Source organism: Camelina sativa, chromosome 3 (assembly GCF_000633955.1).
Source record: "Camelina sativa cultivar DH55 chromosome 3, Cs, whole genome shotgun sequence".
In the NCBI taxonomy this organism is placed as follows: Eukaryota; Viridiplantae; Streptophyta; class Magnoliopsida; order Brassicales; family Brassicaceae; genus Camelina; species Camelina sativa.
The window spans coordinates 14,380,118-14,399,553 of NC_025687.1; the positions used below are offsets into that span (position 1 = coordinate 14,380,118).

General features: G+C 35.6%; 4 protein-coding genes across 7 annotated transcripts in view; 3 read left to right on the top strand and 1 right to left on the bottom strand.

Moving 5' to 3' along the window:
- LOC104777062 (CSC1-like protein ERD4) overlaps positions 1–1,709 on the top strand; it is a gene marked incomplete in the record, with an annotated part of 4,981 nt that extends 3,272 nt beyond the window's left edge. The window contains 3 exon segments of the mRNA XM_010501265.2: positions 1–431; positions 780–1,035; positions 1,127–1,709. Of these exon segments, the coding sequence (XP_010499567.1) occupies positions 1–431; positions 780–1,035; positions 1,127–1,510 (1,071 nt within the window).
- Positions 2,059–3,893, bottom strand: LOC104777063 (phospholipase A1-Igamma1, chloroplastic-like). The gene has a single exon (XM_010501266.1). It carries the CDS (start codon positions 3,801–3,803, stop codon positions 2,214–2,216), a length of 1,590 nt encoding a protein of 529 aa, XP_010499568.1. The 5' UTR covers positions 3,804–3,893; the 3' UTR covers positions 2,059–2,213.
- On the top strand, positions 5,379–6,251 carry LOC104777064 (photosystem I reaction center subunit psaK, chloroplastic-like). The gene is made up of 3 exons (XM_010501267.1): positions 5,379–5,597; positions 5,701–5,781; positions 5,857–6,251. Exons 1-3 carry the CDS (start codon positions 5,514–5,516, stop codon positions 6,082–6,084), a joined length of 393 nt encoding a protein of 130 aa, XP_010499569.1. The 5' UTR covers positions 5,379–5,513; the 3' UTR covers positions 6,085–6,251.
- LOC104777065 (ABC transporter C family member 1-like) overlaps positions 11,420–19,436 on the top strand; it is an 11,846-nt gene continuing 3,829 nt past the window's right edge. The window contains exons 1-23 of one of the 4 annotated variants that reach the window (XM_019243738.1): positions 11,420–11,560; positions 12,068–12,496; positions 12,622–12,800; positions 12,904–12,943; positions 13,074–13,230; positions 13,666–13,780; positions 13,870–13,950; positions 14,184–14,208; positions 14,387–14,443; positions 15,019–15,084; positions 15,199–15,273; positions 15,436–15,543; positions 15,894–16,028; positions 16,173–16,279; positions 16,375–16,468; positions 16,823–16,990; positions 17,157–17,297; positions 17,401–17,601; positions 17,681–17,779; positions 17,968–18,120; positions 18,260–18,642; positions 18,881–19,061; positions 19,272–19,436. In XM_019243738.1, the coding sequence (XP_019099283.1) occupies positions 12,167–12,496; positions 12,622–12,800; positions 12,904–12,943; positions 13,074–13,230; positions 13,666–13,780; positions 13,870–13,950; positions 14,184–14,208; positions 14,387–14,443; positions 15,019–15,084; positions 15,199–15,273; positions 15,436–15,543; positions 15,894–16,028; positions 16,173–16,279; positions 16,375–16,468; positions 16,823–16,990; positions 17,157–17,297; positions 17,401–17,601; positions 17,681–17,779; positions 17,968–18,120; positions 18,260–18,642; positions 18,881–19,061; positions 19,272–19,436 (3,060 nt within the window). In that variant the 5' untranslated portion in view covers positions 11,420–11,560; positions 12,068–12,166. Of the gene's footprint in view, positions 11,561–11,597; positions 11,965–11,989; positions 12,497–12,621; positions 12,801–12,903; positions 12,944–13,073; positions 13,231–13,665; positions 13,781–13,869; positions 13,951–14,183; positions 14,209–14,386; positions 14,444–15,018; positions 15,085–15,198; positions 15,274–15,435; positions 15,544–15,893; positions 16,029–16,172; positions 16,280–16,374; positions 16,469–16,822; positions 16,991–17,156; positions 17,298–17,400; positions 17,602–17,680; positions 17,780–17,967; positions 18,121–18,259; positions 18,643–18,880; positions 19,062–19,271 lie in introns of those variants that run through there. The other 3 variants (XM_010501268.2, XM_010501269.2, XM_019243737.1) reach the window with 3 other exon arrangements.

Below are 19,436 nucleotides of genomic sequence, written 5' to 3' on the forward strand. Positions count from 1 at the left end.
TTTGTTGCAGTCACCATTCTGTTTTACATGATCCCAATTGCGTTCGTCTCTGCTATCACCACTCTTAAGAATCTTCAGAAGATTATTCCATTCATAAAGCCAATTGTGGAGTTAACCTCCGTAAGAACTGTTTTGGAGTCTTTCCTTCCTCAGATTGCTCTCCTCGTTTTCTTGGCGATGTTGCCTAAGCTTCTCTTGTTTCTTTCCAAAGCTGAGGGGATTCCTTCGCAGAGCCATGCCATTAGGGCTGCTTCGGGGAAGTACTTTTACTTCTCGGTCTTTAATGTCTTCATCGGAGTTACCCTTGCTGGTACTTTGTTTAACACAGTGAAGGATATCGCGAAAAATCCCAAACTCGACATGGTCATTAACCTTTTGGCTACTAGCCTCCCTAAGAGTGCGACTTTCTTCTTGACCTATGTTGCTCTCAAGTGAGATTTTTTTTTTTTGCTCCTTTTAACTTAAACAGTATATACATTGTTCGTTTGTTCTCTAACTCTTATGTTGTTTTCAGGTTCTTTATCGGTTATGGCCTTGAGCTGTCTCGGATCATACCTTTGATAATCTTCCATTTGAAAAAGAAGTTTCTCTGCAAAACTGAAGCAGAGGTGAAAGAAGCTTGGTACCCGGGAGACTTGAGCTATGCGACTAGGGTTCCAGGAGACTTGCTCATCCTCACAATCACGTTCTGCTATNGCTCTCAAGTGAGTTTTTGATCCTCTTGAGTCACATAGCATATATATTGTTCGTTTGTTCTTTAAATCTTATGTTGTTTTCAGGTTCTTTATCGGTTATGGCCTTGAGCTGTCTCGGATCATACCTTTGATAATCTTCCATTTGAAAAAGAAGTTTCTCTGCAAAACTGAAGCAGAGGTGAAAGAAGCTTGGTACCCGGGAGACTTGAGCTATGCGACTAGGGTTCCAGGAGACTTGCTCATCCTCACAATCACGTTCTGCTATTCCGTTATTGCTCCTCTTATCCTCGTATTCGGCGTCACCTACTTCGGTTTAGGCTGGCTCGTCCTTAGGAATCAGGTCAGACTCTCTCCTTAATTACTATACCCATAAAAACTTAGGGTTTAAAAATGTGATCTTAAACGATTTTATTTGGGCTTATGTATGACAGGCGTTGAAAGTGTACGTCCCATCATATGAGAGCTATGGAAGAATGTGGCCGCATATTCACCAGCGCATACTAGCAGCTTTGTTTCTATTCCAAGTAGTTATGTTTGGTTACTTAGGAGCCAAGACATTCTTCTACACGGCCCTCGTGATCCCTCTGATCATCATCTCTCTCATCTTCGGTTACGTGTGCCGCCAGAAGTTTTACGGAGGGTTCGAACACACAGCTCTTGAGGTGGCTTGCCGTGAGCTGAAGCAGAGTCCAGACCTGGAGGAGATTTTCAGAGCATACATTCCTCATAGCTTGAGCACTCACAAACCAGACGAACACGAGTTCAAAGGCGCAATGTCTCGTTATCAAGACTTCAATGCAATATCAGCCGCTTAAAAAATTTGAAGAGGCAACCCCAAATTATCTCATAGATTTGATTTGTTGTTGGTTTTTTCTAGAAGCTCTTTATTGTTGTTGTGTGTGTGAATTTTAGGGTTTGCTTAGGATTCTTCTTTGTATGTGTTCTTGGGTTGTTGTAACATGTAACTTTGTAAGCTACTTTTAAACATCAACTTGATTTTCATCATCATGATCATGATTCTTCTACTGCTATTGATATTTTTATAAAAAAGATAAAGATCGAATCTGGTTGGTTCATCACATCAGTATAAGACAGACAATTCTTAAAGCAATTTAGCATTTCTTTTTCCGGAAATTTACCAAAATAGGCGCCCACTTCTTCAAACGTATTTTTATATTGAGATATGTGATCTTCATATCATGGTTGAAAGTTTTTGAAAAAAATTTGACTTTTGAATTCAAGAGAGAGTGTTAAAGATCATTCCCATGGTTGAATCCGTAAAATATTGTCGTTGTTGTTAGATTGTTTTGTTGGTTTAGAGTAAGACTGTAACTAAGGTTTAATCTGTCTCACTGACACGTTCTGTTGCAAATTGTATTTAATATAGCTTCAAACATATATACATTATTGTCACAGTTTGATCTATGTTGATGGAGTAGAAATGTTCTAACCAAAACTCACAAAGACAAAACGATTCAAGAATTAAACAAATAAATGGAATGCAAACTGATTTATTTCTCATAAGCTATGAATCGGTTTTGGGCCGGTCGATAACGGAGAGGGGATATCTTCTGACGCACGGACGGGCTTCACCCACCTGCCGGTCTGTTTGTTGAGGATCAAACCCTTATGTGCCACTTGGTACCAACACTCAGGTATTCTTAGATGATCCAACAACATATCTGTGCTCTTGTTCACTGAAGCAACGTCTCTCCTCGCGTTAACCCTAAACCCTGATTTCTTGCTGTGGAAGCCATCCAAAACATGGAGATAAACCTCGAGATTATGAGACCTCGCTAAGTCCGAATCGCGTTTTACGTAAGGCGAACTGAATACATCGAGCTTAAGCTGTGTTCCGACGTGCCTGTAGACCCAATTGAGCCTTGAAGTTATCGGGTTAATTTTGTTTAGTACTTTGTTGAACACGATACCAGGAAGCTTAGGGACAATGTCTTGCTTGTTCACCACACGTAACACCTTGACACCTAAACTGTTTAGCCTTTCCTTGAATGCCAAGTTACCTACTCTTGGCGCACCAAACGAGAACACAGAAACGTTACCAGATAAACCCGGAACATCTCTAGCCGCTTCATAAGCATTCATAAGCGCCAGGGCGCCTCCAAGGCTATGACCGGTCACGGTTAGGCTCACTTCTTCGCCTCTATCCTTAAAAAACTTCACTAGCCGCTTCACTTCCTCCATCGTCTGCTCAGATGCGCTCTCTTTATTGTATCGTGTGAGTTCGCTTTTGGAGTTATAGATACTAAAAAACCCACTTTGGACCTTGACCACGTTCTTGCCATGTTCTTCCTTGCAATCGAACGGCTCTTTACTTGTTCTAAGATCCATGAACCATTCCGTGGGAGTCACAGTTCCACGCCACGCCACAACAATATCTCTCCGACCGATCCTTAACGACTCTCTGTCTCCACTCACAGCTAAAAACCCCATCCAGTTCGAATCTTTGCTCCATGTCTCTCCCATAGATGAGCTTAAGAACCACTGAGGAACATCGACATGAGACATCGCGTAGATGAATTTGGTTACCTTGTAACCATGTTTGGTCAAACCAAGCTCTTCGAAGAGTTTGTTCCTGTTGAATCTAGAGCTTCCGCAGAACTCGGATAAAGGATCGAAATCGAGTGAATCGTAGACGGATTCAACAAATTCTCCATATTTGGTTACTTCTCTCCTAAGCCATGGATGCAGAGGATTGAGAAGATTCTCCCAATTGTTGCTACCGTGAAGCTCACGCCACATTTTGGATATGTTCTCCCTTGGAGACGCAGCCGGAGTCATCAAATCTCCGCGGTCTAAGAAATCCGCGGCTGAGTATTTAGGAAGCTGAAGTAAAAACGCTAGCGATTTGGTCGAGTCGTTGGAGATTTTGCAGATCCTCCGGGCCACTTGAGACAAATCTTGTTCTTCCTTTCGTGATTTAATGTGCAAGAGGTGTTTCTTGGTAACCAAGAAACCTGGGAGATGTGACTTGACCCGGATCTTGATAGACTTCCATGCCAATTTCAGCTTCAACTTCAATCTCCAGACCCGTTTTGTTCTTCTTCTCCTTAGCTTTCTCAATGGTGTTTTGACCAATGCGTTCTCCATTTATATGAGTATATATTTCAGGTTATGATGAAGATGATGATAAAAGAATTGATGTGTGTTCGATGTGCTTTACAAATGATCTCTATGTGTTATATAAATGAAGAAACATATAAACTCACACGCGCATATATGTTACTTCTAGGAAGATACTCAGATTAGACGAAGAATAAATGTTTGACCCGGTATAATATCTTCGGTTTAGCGGGCAAGTAAGCAAAGTGGTTGGTTGCTAATAGAATCAGATCCCCGGTTCAGGTAAACTGACCAGATCCAAAAGCTCTAGGTCGATGATATAATTTTCTAAATTTCCTCTCTTAGAACGGTTTAATTAAGTCAAAACACATTTCATTTTCTCAAAAATGATTTAGTTGGTCAAAGTAAAAAAAATACGCCATGATGTTAGTTTTCTACAATTTATTCTTTGGCAGCTTAAGGACTTAAACAACTGCGGCTGCTATATTTACATAGAATTATGGAGTTGATTAATGATTATGTGTTAAGGACAAATCAACTCTTAGAAGAGTCTACTGTGTCGGCTTTTGTGTTAGGTTATATAACTTCATTTTCCTTCTAATAAACGGGTCCACTTATTTATGATTTAGAATTATTGCTGTTGGCTTGCTACTGGATACGTTACAGAAAATCCAATAAAATCCAACAAAAAAATGTTATTGGCTTACTTTGTTCAAAAAAATAAAATAAAAAATGTTCCTGGCTGACTAGATGAAAATAAAGAAACAAACATATCTCATTGTATAAATAAATGCATGTAAATTGACGTCCATTTCCGACCAACTGGTTTAACATAGTTGATCAATTTAAAATTCGGTGAGAAATTAATATTTTTTAAAAAGGATTATGCTAGTTTATAAAAATGTTACTATTGGCTTACTATAAGTTAAAACTAGCATAATCATCTTTTCGAAAGATTAATCATGATTATGCTAGTTTATAGTTATACTATCTTAAAATAATATTGTGGATAAGTTGATGATTCTGTATGAAAATCTTGTGGACTTCAAGTGGCTTATTAAGGTTGATGATAGTTGTAGATAAGAATTTCTAAGTTATATTAATGTTAGAAGGTATGGATTTGACCAAAACAAAATAGTTCATGTACGATGATTGGTTTGAAAAAACTTAATTCACAAACAATAGGGTAATGAATTGACCAAACTCGAAAGTGTCCTTCAAGGCAAGTTCGTCCGCACATCAACGATAAGACATCCTTCCTATTCTCAGTCTTACCCTTCTTCTCTTGAAACAATTATAAAAATACCACTAAACCCTACAGTAGACACTAGTCTCTTTCCCATTGCCACCACTCATGTGTTGTTCAGTTGTTGAGACTTGAGACCACGGTCCACTTGAAGTTGAAGTCCCACAAGGTAATGCAAAGTTCAAGTATATGTGCTTAGATTTAATTAAGTAATAAATGGGCCTGCATGTGAAGCCCATATAAGAAAGGATCTTTCTGAAAGAAGACGATGAGACACCCTTATCCAGAGTTAAAATCCGCCAATAGACAGTCGACGAGTCAGCAAGAAGTAACCTAAACAGAATCCATTTCTGTGATCGCCAAGGCCACACGATGATTCCTGCCTAAATCATTTTAAAGACTGTAAGAAGAACAAAACTGCGAAAAAACAAGAAATACAAAAATCTGAGTGCACAAGAAAATAAAAAGAGTTTGAGATTCAACTTAAGAGTATGACGAGCACTATGATGACTACATTGCCACAGTTCAATGGTCTTCGAGCCACTAAAATCTCCGCAGCTCCTGTTCAAGGCCTGGTTAGTAATTTTCATTTTTTTCTTGATTCAATCTTTAGATGCTGATATTATATGAAATGGTTAATTATATGAAATGTTTTTGTTTTGTTTTAAACGCTACTAGGCAAGTGTTCAGCCCATGAGACGCAAGGGTAATGGAGCTTTGGGTGCCAAGTGTGACTTCATTGGTTCATCAACAAATCTGGTAACGAAAGAGATAAAACAAAATAAAATGGACAGTAGTTAAGTTTTAAGCAATGACTAATTATGTTTTGATTAGATAATGGTAACATCGACGACGCTGATGCTGTTCGCCGGGAGGTTCGGACTAGCGCCATCAGCCAATAGAAAGGCGACAGCTGGACTTAGGCTGGAGGCACGTGACTCGGGTCTACAGACAGGTGACCCGGCCGGGTTCACCCTCGCCGACACATTGGCTTGTGGTACCGTTGGTCATGTTATCGGCGTTGGAGTCGTGCTCGGCCTCAAAAACATTGGTGCTATCTAAAATTTGTTGAAGCTCTTTTATTTGATGAATATGTAAAATTTGTAGATTTTTATAACAAATGTTCTCATGAACCGGAGGGAGGTCTAATGAGAGTTGCAAGTCTTTATGTTTATAATGTTTGGATCGCATTTCATTCTCTTTAATTGATGTGTTTGTTTTTCTTCGAACCCTAGCTAGCTAGTATATGTCTTAGTTAGATCTTGAAGCTTTTGTTTCAAGGAATTTTCTTGTCAGAGGATTTGATGCATAGTGTCATTTTGCAAAGAGAAAGCTGAATTTCATATAGTCTAATACTCTCCTTGGAACACCAACAAGATATAAACATTGCAATCCAGTGTCATATAATATTTTGAGGGTCTAGCATTTTACAAATCATGAAGAAAAAGGGTTTCACGAAGGTTTTCAGATTTTTTTTTTGGCTTGTTGATCCATGTTTAATTTGTTTGTCATCTGATAACGGATGATGGAGTCTGGAGATAATCTTCCAACAAAGTTGATAAATGTGTTCGGTTAAGTGTCGCCAAAAGCCTAAAACTAGAGTTCACTTTAGTTTTTCAAAGTTTTTTGAGCTATTCTTATGCTTAATTGTTTTCATTTTGTTAGGCATTAAATCTGCATTGTGTTATAGTTCGAATTGATGGTTACTGTTACATACTTACAGTAGTCGTTTCGGCAATAGGAAAATGAGGTTCCCCTATAACATAGTCAAACGATACTAGTAGTATCATACTACTATTGCTTTCTTGTGTCTCCTCCATCATTAGTTTTTAGTACTCTAGCGCTCCACTTGTTTCCATATTCAAAGATTATAAAAATTACAGACTTAATAATAATAATTTTACTTACAAGAGTCGTTAACTTATAAGGTTACTTCGTTTATTTTGGCTTTTAAAAGATTTGTTGAAGCTATAGTTTTAGAATCCTATGTTAAATAAGCCGCCTAGGTGACTAATGTAGTATATAACATACTGTATATAGTTAACTTTAACGAGTTACACACTTGGCTTTTCCATTATTCAGGGACTATCTTCTCTAGACATTTCCTCTTCTGTAATTTTAACTTATTCGGGAAATGACAAATTTGCGAATAGGCGAGGACATTTTTTCATAGATACTTTAGTATGTCTGCAAAGCACATAACCGTTTCCTGTTTGAGAATATCAGTGAATATCCTCATGAATCCCTAGAACTTGCAGTTAGGGAAGTGTCAACTTGTAATCAAGGCGATGGCAAAGGAGTCTACATTGGAAGATCCTTCGTGAGCCACAAAGATATTATTCCTAGGTCGCCTCTAATGGAGTACATTTGAATGCCAATTTACTTGGATGATTATTGTATGATATTCAGATTAATTACAATTAACATTCATCAAATATTCGACTTGGTTTTCACATCTATTTTCCATTTTCTTGTTTATTATTTGTATCGAATTAATATTGTAGCTTTAAAATTCGACTTCGACCCAATCATAATTAAGGCTAGGCCCATACATTTTTATTTGTAGTAAACTTCTCAGTTCTCATGTCGTAGATAAAATCAACCAAAATTTCCATAAGAAACTTGCCAAAAGACAACATGCTCGCGTGGTGGCACCTTGGTATTGGATCTTGAAACTAAAAAGTATACAATTTACAGTTACCAGTTTGACCTTTTAGTGTATACATATTCTGCTTAAACTTGAATTAGTTGGATACTTCCGGTAAAGATATATAATTTGAAACAAATAGATAAATAAATTTGGAAAAAGACTTTATTGTACGCAATCGATCATCGATGTCGAGGTCGTATGTGTGATGAGTAAATCATGAGTACTACTATTACATACTTTTTTTTTTGTTATTCAGTGATTTTAGTTAGTATAGTGCATGTGCAAACAAAGCATATGTTGAGTCAAAGTCGGATCTAGCGTCGAGGCGTTTTAAAAGATCTGAACAAGAATCCCTAAAAACTATTGGCCAACTCGTAATATATTTTGTAACTGAAAAAAATGAGAAGCAATGCATTTATAAATTGGTACTTGAACTCAGAGAATAAAGTCAAGTAGTAAATTGAATCCGACAATTTTATTTTTAAATTTTTTTTTGTAATAAATAGTGTTATACTCTCTCTATTTCAAAATATAAGATATTTTGAGTGAAAGCACGCAGATTAAGAAATAATCATTTTTAAAAAGTTCAACAAATCATAAACAAAACTGTATAAAATAAATAATAAAAAATAGAAAAATAATCTAAAAATTACTTAAAAAGTTGAAAACATATTATATTATGAAACGGAGAGAGTAAAATTTAAGGGGGAAAAAGACAAAAATTGTGTGAGTTTGAGGCATTCAAATGGAAAAAGGCAATTGCCAAAAAGAGAAAGCGAAGATGATTAAAAAGATAGTTGCACTTGTGTTCTATGATCCTTCCTTCTCTCATTCATTGCGAGACATCATCTTCCGTGTGGACCATTTGCGTATTCACCTTTGGAGATCTTTAATTTTATCCACTGACAACTGTTATGAGCCAATGATGCATATTGCATATTTGAGTTATTATTGTCTTTTGGTAATTTTCCTTTTAGTTGAAGATAATATATTGACAATTAAAATTTTATATACAATACAAAATTTCTAAACAAAATGAGCAGCAAAATTATGTTAAATCACTAACTAAACTTATAAACAGCGGTATGTTTTTAAGCACTAATCATGTTAAATTGCAAAATATGTAGAGTGGTCTACATATGCGTTTTTTTTTTTTTAAATTATTTCATTCAGTAGTAAATTTTTGATATATCTATTTTAATCGCCATATATATAATCTAAGAAACACTAACATATTTGTATGTTTTCAAAGATAATTTACTTCATGGGCTGTTAAGTTGTTGAATGTCATCGTCGATCTTCTTTACGAAAAAATAAAATAGTTCACTTAGTAACCAATATAATTGAAAGAATAGGTTAGTGACAATTTCATAAAACATTCGAGTTGATTTCGTCACTTGTTGGCCAGAATAACTAAATACTACAGAAACATTGATTTAAAAGGAGCTCTCTGCTCGTGTACTTTGTTTCCGAAGAGAATTTTTATTAGTTTTCTGATTTGTTAAGGAAAAAAAGAAAAAAAAAAACAATTTTGATGTAAAACTTATTTTGAATTACTGCTGATGTAAAACGCTTTTTCGAATAAATTTTACATTTTATTCAAAAAAAATAAATAGACAATTCTTTTAATTTTCGTGTGACCATATATCTTGGAAACCTTGGGACAGAGAGTTGAAATATCTTGGTCTACTACTGGTAAAGTGGTAAGCTAGAGAAGTCGTACTTTCAACTTTGTTACATGCACTGCCATTATTTTATGATCGTATGGATTAGGAAAAGTCTACTCAGTCATTGTTTGTTTCTTTTAAGAATATATATGATATCATTTGATAGCTAAGTAAGATTAGTTATTGTTTGTATGATTTTAATGGATTTGGAAATCCAAACAAAAAACATGTGTTATTCAATCATTGATTTGAAAATACTTATTAAAATTATATGTTATTGGTTATATGATTTTAAAAATATTTGTTAAAATCTCATTTTATTCATTTAATGATTTGTTTTTAGATTTCAAAATCCACATTATTGTCGGTTTGTCGACGGTGTGATATAATGGTTTATAGCATTTCCGGTCTAATTGGTACTCTCCGGCGTTTACAGGTTCTATGGGAAGGATTAGTGAGTTTCTTTCTTGATCAGCTGGGCAGTTTTAGTGTTTTGGTTTTTGTTTATTCCCTAGTGACCTATGTTTCTAGGTTGTTAGTTTTTGTATTTTTATTTTCGGAAGTGTGTATATTGCCGGCTTATGGCTCTGGAAGTGTGTAACTTGTTAATTTATGCTTTGCTTGTTTGGACTTAGTCTTAGGTGATTTTGATGTCTTCATCTTTTTGTATTGAACAGATATAATCTGTTCAGTTTCTAATATAAATTCAAATGACAAAAAAAAATGATGAAAATGATAGTTGCACTTGTGTTCTCCGATCTTTCCTTCTCTCATTCATTGCGAGACATCATCTTCCGTGTGGACCATTTGCATATTCACCTTTGGAGATCTTTTACTTATCCACCGACCACTGTTATGAGCCAATGATGCATATTGCATAGTTGGAGTTATCATTATATTGTCTTTTCGTTAAAGATAGTATATATACATCATTTACACACTGACAGAAATGGCTAACTAACTTATATTTTCATCAGCGATTTGTTTTTAAGCACTAATTATGTTAAATTTGCAAATTAGAGTGGTCTATATATGTTTTTTTAAGAAATTTTATTTATGTTGTAATTTTTTTGGTATATCTATATTTTAATCGCCATATAATCTAAAAGAACAGTAACGTATGTTTTCAAAGAAAATTTACTTCGTGGGCTGTTAAGTTGTTTAATGGCATATCGATCTTCTTTACGAAAAGATATTAATAATTAACTTAAGTAATTAATATAACTGAAATGATAGGTTAGTGACAATTTGATAAAACATTCGAGTTGATTTCGTCTCTTGTTGGCCAACTACACTATAGAAACGTTGATATAAAAGGTACATCTGCTCGTGTGCACTATATCTACTTTGATTTCGGAAGAGAATTTCTATTAGTTTTCTGATCATTTGTTTTGAAAAAGGAAAAAATACAATTATTTTAATTGTCTTGTGTTTGGGACAGAGAGTTGAAATATTTTTGGTCTAGTAGTACTTGTAAAGCTAGAGAGAAGTCGTGCTTTCGACTTTGTTTACATGCGCTGCCATTATTTTATGACCTTATTGATTAGGAAAAGTATTCTCAGTCATTATTTGTTTCTTATAAGAATATGATTGATTTCATTTGATAGCTAAGTAAGATTTAAGAAACACACTAATCGTCAAAATTGTTCGTTGGATTTGGATTATGACTTAACAAGTAAATCTAATACTATCATTTGTCGAGTGAAATTGTTTGTACACTTGGACCATCAACCAATTGGTCTCGTTACTCTACAACATCTACATTTTTTATATTGGGTATTCATATTAAATGAATTATAATTACTCACTATATTAGTACTCTTTTTTGGGCAAAACAATTAGTACTAATACTTTGTCATTTTCAAAATATACTAAAAATTGGATAAAATCATTATATATATACATAAAGTCATCTGGAGTAATATCATCATTATTAATATATCTATATATATTTTATTTTAAATGAGTGTAAGAAAATTAAAAAAAAAATAAGCAGAAAAAAGGTGGTGATTGTTTTACTCATGAAGCTTTTTTGACTTTTCGGGCAAAAATCTCCAAATATATATGGATGGATCTCTGTTAGTGTAAGCAGTGACGCATTCATTTTTTTTTTCTTTCATCTTCTCTGTAAAATCTCATTTCTCTCAGAATCTGCCAAAGGAGAGCTTACGCCAGAGAGAGAGAGAGAGAGAGAGTCACCTTTTCTCCGGCCAAAAATGAGGTTCTTCCGTTTACGTCTTTCCTGATTGATATTTTTTTTCCAAATCTCCGGCGGCGAGATTGCACTCTCGATGTTTTCGTTTTTCTCCATTTCGCTTGCGTATTATCGATTGATAAAGTCTGTTGTAACAGTGAATCATAAAACGAATCGATTACGATACAATACTGTTCATGGATAGAGAGAGAGAGGGAGCCATCTGACTTTTTGTAGATTTTTTTTTTTTTAGTTTCTGGTGATAGAAACTTGGATGTTATCATCTTCTATTTGATGACTTTGTTTTTGTTAATTCTCAAGAGTTTTATGAGAATCTATGCTTAAAACTGCTTACTTTTGCGTGGTGCTTGTCTCTGTTCTTCCTTTTTTGGGATTAAAGTTTTCTATCTCCACTTATTATATGATAACCAGTGAAGCTTTTTTTCCCAACTTTATTTCTCGCCATTTGTATTCATTGAGTTCATAACCACAAAATCATTGATTTCTATATTCTTTTTTTTTTTTAAATTGCAGATTGGAGGATTGTTAGTTACTTGTGATGTGTAGTGTTTTGAGAGGATAATAATCTTTGAAAGCAGAGGGATTTTTAATTGTGTATTGAGGAAGAAGAAGATGGGGTTTGAGCCGTTGGATTGGTATTGTAAGCCGGTGCTGAATGGTGTGTGGACAAAAACAGTGGATTATGCATTTGGTGGATACACTCCTTGTGCTATTGACTCTTTCGTGCTTGGCATCTCTCATCTTGTTCTCTTGATTCTGTGTCTTTATCGCTTATGGCTCACTTCCAAGGATCACAAAGTTGTCAAGTTCTGCTTGAGGTCTAAATGGTATAACTATTTTCTTGCTCTTTTGGCTGCTTATGGTACTGGTGAGCCTTTGTTTAGATTGGTTATGAGGATCTCTGTCTTGGATTTGGATGGAGCTGGTTTCCCTACGTATGAGGTTCGTGTAATCACCTCTTTTGCTCTTTTTTTNTTTTTTTTTTTTTTTTTTTTTTTTTTTTTGTTGTTGTTGTTCTGTACGTTTTGTCTAAAAGATATGCTGTTTTTTTGTGCTTTCTTTGATAGGCGTTCATGTTGGTCCTTGAAGCTTTTGCTTGGGGTTCTGCATTGGTTATGACTGTTGTGGAAACTAAAACGTATATCCATGAACTCCGTTGGTATGTCAGATTTGCTGTCATTTACGCTCTTGTGGGAGACATGGTGTTGTTAAATCTTGTTCTTTCAGTCAAGGAGTACTATAGCAGGTTGGTAAAGTTTGCAATCTATGTGGTTTATGGAAAGTCGTTGCATTTGGTCTGCAAGATGAACTTATAGTGTATAATGTCACGTTTTGTTTTTTTTTTGCAGTTTTAAACTGTATCTTTACATAAGCGAGGTGGCAGTTCAGGTTTGCACATTTAGACTCTTTTCTTTTTGCATTCTCTTAACTGCTCGGTACCATCTGCTGTGTCTAAATCAGGCTATAGATGATACAGCTGTCTTTTGATAATGACCTTGAGGGTGGCTTTTGGATCCAGGTTGCATTTGGAATTCTCTTGTTTGTGTATTTCCCTAATTTGGATCCCCACCCTGGTTATACACCAGTGGCGACTGAAAATTCGGAGGATTCTGAGTATGAAGAGCTTCCTGGAGGAGAAAATATATGTCCTGAGCGGCATGCAAATTTATTTGACAGTATGTCACTCTACATTTCTCATTCCCACCGTTTGAATTTAGTTATCTATATGCATTTCTATTTTATTGTGAGAACACCACAACATCTCTGATCTCTTTTCACTTACTACCTATCTAAGTTGGAATTTCTTCTGAGCTTAAATATTTCCCTGAATCTAGAAATTTCTAATGGAGTGCTAATAGTTGTAACCGGTCATTATAAATGTTTTCACATTTAAACAGCGAGTTGTCTATAGTATTTTCAGTTTCTTTTTAACTTCTGCTTCCGTTCTTTATAGAAATGAAGTTAGGAACAGTGGAATGTGACTGTGAGACCGAAGTTTTTGCTTAGTGATCATCACTTTGACTAAGCCGCAACATTTTGTATAGTAAATTCTTCAACATTTGTTGAACTTTGACTATTACGTACCTTACCAATATATTTTTACCCCATAGGAATCTTCTTTTCATGGTTGAATCCGTTGATGACTCTGGGATCGAAACGGCCTCTCACGGAGAAGGATGTATGGCATCTGGACACTTGGGATAAAACTGAAACTCTCATGAGGAGGTTTTTTTATTTTATTTTATAAATCATATTTGTTATAATCCTGTCTATGACTGGCATGGTTGCGTGATAAAATTTCATCTCTTTTTTAGCTTCCAGATGTCCTGGGATAAGGAACTACAAAAGCCCAAACCGTGGCTCTTGAGAGCACTGAATAGCAGCCTTGGGGGAAGGTAAAGAGAATCATCTTTGCAGTCATGTGTTCTCGTATCTTTGGAATATGAATTGATTGTTTGGGCTTTGTCATGATATGTAATTTTCAAATGGAAGCATTTAGTTGTAATTGTTAATGCATTATGAACAACTAGAAACTGATAAACCTCTTATCTTATGGCTGTGAGTTTAAGTATATTTATCATCCTTATGAACTGTTTGTCTTATGGAAACCTGTTTCTGCATTTTGTAGGTTTTGGTGGGGTGGGTTCTGGAAGGTACTTTTGTTTCTCTTGCTTGTGTGTGTGTGTTTTTTTTTTACATTATTTAGTAACAGTCTTTTTCTTTGTCTATTTAATAATATTGATGGCTTCGGAGGTCTTATATTTCCTAAATGATGTGCTTTGTAATTAGTTAATCAAGTGTTTTGACCTTTTAATCTTAATTGTATCACAGATTGGGAATGACTGTTCACAATTCGTGGGGCCTCTTCTACTGAATGAGCTCCTAAAGGTTTGTTCCTTTGCCCTTTTCTTTTTTTCCCAGTTCACATTGTGTTTGAACTTGACATTTTAAGTGATTTGTGTAAAAGTTACAAATCCTATGTTATTCAATCATAGATTTTAAAAAGTCTCATGAAATCCACTGTTATTCAACTGATGATTTAAAAATCTACTTTGAAATCCACTGTTATTCAAAACAGTTTGTGGATTTGGATTTTAATAAGTTTTAGGGATTCTGGAGGATTTTGGAAGATTTGTTTAGTTAAAAATACAGAAATACAAATCTCATGGTTTTAGGTGGGATTTGAAAGAATTTTACCCTAAATCATAACAACTCCCCTAAAATCTATCAAAATTCCAAATTTTTTAAATCCCATCAAATCCTCCAAAATCATTGTTTCAATACACCCCCTATATAACACAATGCTATGTAATTTGGCCATTCACATGGATCGCTCAGATGGATTCATATTTCTACCGGCTAAAATTAGTGTTTAAACGTTCTTGGTAGATTCACAATCCTATCATCCTTTGGATATTATGTTCTGACGATCTCTCTTAATGTGGTCTTAAAATTTTTTGCAGTCAATGCAACTTAATGAACCAGCGTGGATAGGTTACATCTATGCAATCTCAATCTTTGTTGGAGTGGTATGTAATTTGCAACAAATTACATTTTCTCCGCTTCCTTTTTTTTCTATCTCTTGCATGGACTTCAAAGGATATATCTATGCAAGTGTTTGATGTTGATTTTGACAATTTCAGGTATTGGGGGTTCTATGTGAAGCTCAATATTTCCAAAATGTGATGCGTGTTGGTTACCGGCTAAGATCTGCACTGGTAAGATGAAGTTACACATCAATTATCTTTGCTACTTAGTTTCTTCTGTTGTTGCTATGCTTCTCATGTTTTCATTCAAAACCTGTACTGATTTGTTTGTTGAAAACTATAACAGATGCTTTTAGATTGCTTATTTATGCTGATGACTTCCTCCCTTAATAGATTGCTGCTGTGTTCCGGAAGTCATTGAGGCTAACTAATGAGGGCCGTAAGAAGTTTCAAACAGGAAAAATAACAAACTTAATGACAACTGATGCTGAGTCGCTGCAGGTATATATCTTTGTTGCCTTTTCCTTTCTTGGCTTTGTCTGTTTTTCAGTATTAAGTTTTACTGCATAGTTGTGAATCTACCTCAAAATATGAGTCTCAAATGCAGTTTACCAAGATAATCCTCTTCCTGTAAGTTATTCACTGTTTCTGAAAGCTAATTATAAGATTCTTTTAATGCGGTTGTAGGAGTTGGAATTTCCTTTGTTAGCCAATAAACCTTTAATTTTGCTTGATATGTAGTCAAAAAGTTACCTTTGAGTAATGCTTTTATCAAAGCTTCGGCTTGAATTCGAAGTGTTTACCTAGCTGATAGCTGGTCTTATTCCTAAATTTTCTCCTGTTTGTGACAGCAAATCTGCCAATCACTTCATACCATGTGGTCAGCGCCATTCCGTATAATTGTAGCGCTGGTTCTCCTCTACCAACAATTGGGTGTTGCCTCGATCATCGGTGCATTGTTTCTTGTTCTGATGTTCCCTATTCAGGTTCTTATATCTTTATAATTCCTCATGATCTTATTTTGATTTTGAGTGCTCATTTGTTTCTTAATTTTCTCTGCTTCTCTCTCATCACTTCAATTCTTTTTCAGATCAACGACTATGATTCATTTTCTTGTTTTTTTGATCCAGACTGTTATTATAAGCAAAACACAGAAGTTAACAAAAGAAGGGTTGCAGCGTACTGACAAGAGAATTGGCCTAATGAATGAGGTTTTAGCCGCAATGGATACAGTGAAGTACGATACTTTAGAACACTGGAACCTGGTGTTTCTTTTTTGCATAGTTGGATGTTTGAGGCAATTCTTTAACTCACTAAACCCATATAACGTAGGTGTTATGCTTGGGAAAACAGTTTTCAGTCCAAGGTTCAAACTGTACGTGATGATGAATTATCTTGGTTCCGAAAAGCACAACTCCTGTCAGCGGTAAGGCTTGAGTGCAGTGTATTATATTAATTGCTTCTATAGACTGTATGCATAGTGTGCAATAGTTTTCTTGGTCATATACTGGTCGTTCTCGTAACAGTATGGTTGTATATAAAGACAAATCCAAGCTGCTCGTCTAGTTAAATGACTTTGACCATTTTGAGAATGGTATCCACAAGAATCAAGATGTGTTGAGGGCATTTTATGTACTTTTCTAGTTCAGTGAACATTGTTTTAGTTGTATCGGCCATGTGTAGCAGCATTCTATATAACATATATTGCCTTAAATGTATTTCGATTTCCTCTTTTCATGTTAATTTCTGACTCATTTTTGGTCTTCTATTTGTTCTGCAGTTCAATATGTTCATACTAAACAGCATTCCTGTCTTCGTGACTGTTGTTTCATTTGGTGTGTTCTCATTGCTTGGAGGAGATCTGACACCTGCAAGAGCGTTTACGTCACTTTCTCTATTCTCTGTGCTTCGGTTTCCTTTATTTATGCTTCCGAACATTATAACTCAGGTGATTTTCCTTTGAACCATGTATTCGTGTCCAGTATGAATAGTGTGGCATCAGTAGTAATGATTGCTTCTAATTGTTCTTTTATATTTAACCTCTACCTCTTTTTCTAGACCAGTCATTGTCATAATTTTGTTTCGCAGATGCTGACCAAGTTTTACTTTTGTAGATGGTAAATGCTAATGTATCCTTGAACCGTTTGGAGGAGGTACTATCGACTGAAGAGAGAGTTCTCTTACCGAATCCTCCCATTGTACCTGGACAGCCAGCTATCTCAATAAGAAATGGATACTTCTCCTGGGATCCAAAGGTCTTCTTTGTTTATTTTATCCCATTTTCTTACGTCTTCTAGTTTTCGTTATTACATATTGTCGTTGAAGGACAAAAAGTGAGCTAGAAGTATACATATACAGGCGGATAGGCCAACCTTGTCAAACATCAACTTGGACATACCTCTTGGCAGCCTAGTTGCGGTAGTTGGCAGTACCGGAGAAGGAAAAACCTCCCTAATATCTGCTATGCTAGGGGAACTTCCTGCAAGATCTGATGCTACAGTTACTCTTAGAGGATCAGTCGCTTATGTTCCACAAGTTTCATGGATCTTTAACGCAACAGTAAGTTCATATATTGTTGGTTTTACTAGTGTTTTATCTCAAGTGATTTTGAGCTGATGATTGTAATTTACATCCGTAGGTACGTGACAATATATTGTTTGGGGCTCCTTTTGACCAAGAAAAATATGAAAGGGTGATTGATGTGACAGCACTGACACATGACCTCGAGTTACTTCCCGTAAGTTTTGTGCAGAATTTTGCCATGTGCATCAAAAATTCCTTATGTGAAACGAAACTTAACATTTGTTGGTGCGATGTAAATCGAAACAAATTGAGAATTGCATCAGATCCATTGATAGCATTGACTTCTCTTTTCTAGTTCTCAGGTATCTAAGTATATTTCCTATTCTTTCTCTTAATTTATAGGGTGGTGATCTCACGGAGATTGGAGAAAGAGGTGTTAACATCAGTGGGGGACAAAAGCAGAGGGTTTCTATGGCTAGGGCCGTTTACTCAAATTCCGATGTGTGCATCTTAGATGACCCATTGAGTGCCCTTGATGCGCATGTTGGTCAGCAGGTAAACTAGCCAAAGACTCTTTCAGATAGAACAATACTTTGTTATCTTTAAATCTCGAATTCTATAACGTTTGTTTCCAATCTGCATGAATATTCTTATTGTTTGCCACCTGATATTTAGAACTGGCTGTTATGTATAGGTTTTTGAAAAATGCATAAAAAGAGAACTAGGACAGAAAACGAGAGTACTTGTTACAAACCAGCTCCACTTCCTATCACAAGTGGATAAAATTCTACTTGTCCATGAGGGAACTATAAAAGAGGAAGGAACATATGAAGAATTATGCAATAGTGGCCCATTGTTCCAAAGGTTAATGGAAAATGCTGGGAAGGTTGAAGAATATTCAGAAGAAAGTGGAGAAGCTGAAGCAGATCAAACGTCTGTAAGACCAGTTGAGAATGGAAACACTAATAATGTGCAGAAGGATGGAAGCGAGACAAAGAAATCCAAAGAAGGAAACTCTGTGCTTGTTAAGCGGGAAGAACGTGAAACTGGAGTTGTGAGTTGGAAAGTCCTGGAGAGGTTAGTTGGCCTTTGGAATTTTGCTCTTTCTTTTTGTGTTACTGCGGTTTTTCTTTCTATTTATTGTTTATCCAAGTGGAAATATCAGTAAATATGACGCATTCTTATTGGTTCAGCAATATGTCAATTTATCTGTGGTGTCTTTTTTTTCTATAAATTGTTTGACACCTCCTAGTCATGTTTCCTTGCTAAGCTTCGTAATTAAAGGCCATATTAATGAGTAGTGATTTTTTTCCAGGTACCAGAATGCACTTGGAGGTGCATGGGTAGTGATGATGCTCCTTATATGTTACGTCTTGACTCAAGTATTTCGGGTTTCAAGCAGCACTTGGTTGAGTGAGTGGACTGATGCAGGAACTCAAAAGACTCATGGACCCCTATTCTATAATATTGTCTATGCGCTTCTTTCTTTTGGACAGGTATGAGCTGCATTTGGTAAATGTTTGAGTCGTTATCTTAACGACTCATGATCGCAAAACAATATATAACTGAACATTAGAAAGCAGATTAGTTAAGAAAAATGTACACCATGCTTCTTCTGCGCCAAAGTATCGGAAAAACAAAATGGAGAAGAAAAGGATACATAGAGCAGAATGTTTGTGCTAATACTTGTTTCTTTTTGTTTTCAGGTCTCTGTGACATTGATCAATTCATATTGGTTGATTATGTCCAGTCTATATGCAGCTAAAAAGATGCATGATGCTATGCTTGGTTCCATACTAAGGGCTCCAATGGTCTTCTTTCAAACCAATCCATTAGGAAGGATAATCAATCGATTCGCAAAAGATATGGGT

Coding starts and splice junctions, on each gene's coding strand:
- LOC104777063 (XM_010501266.1), bottom strand. CDS start 3,803: ATGGAGAACGCATTGGTCAAAACACCATTGAGAAAGCTAAGGAGAAGA.
- LOC104777064 (XM_010501267.1), top strand. CDS start 5,514: ATGACGAGCACTATGATGACTACATTGCCACAGTTCAATGGTCTTCGA. Junction 5,598..5,700: donor CAGCTCCTGTTCAAGGCCTG/GTTAGTAATTTT, acceptor AAACGCTACTAG/GCAAGTGTTCAGCCCATGAG. Junction 5,782..5,856: donor TTGGTTCATCAACAAATCTG/GTAACGAAAGAG, acceptor TGTTTTGATTAG/ATAATGGTAACATCGACGAC.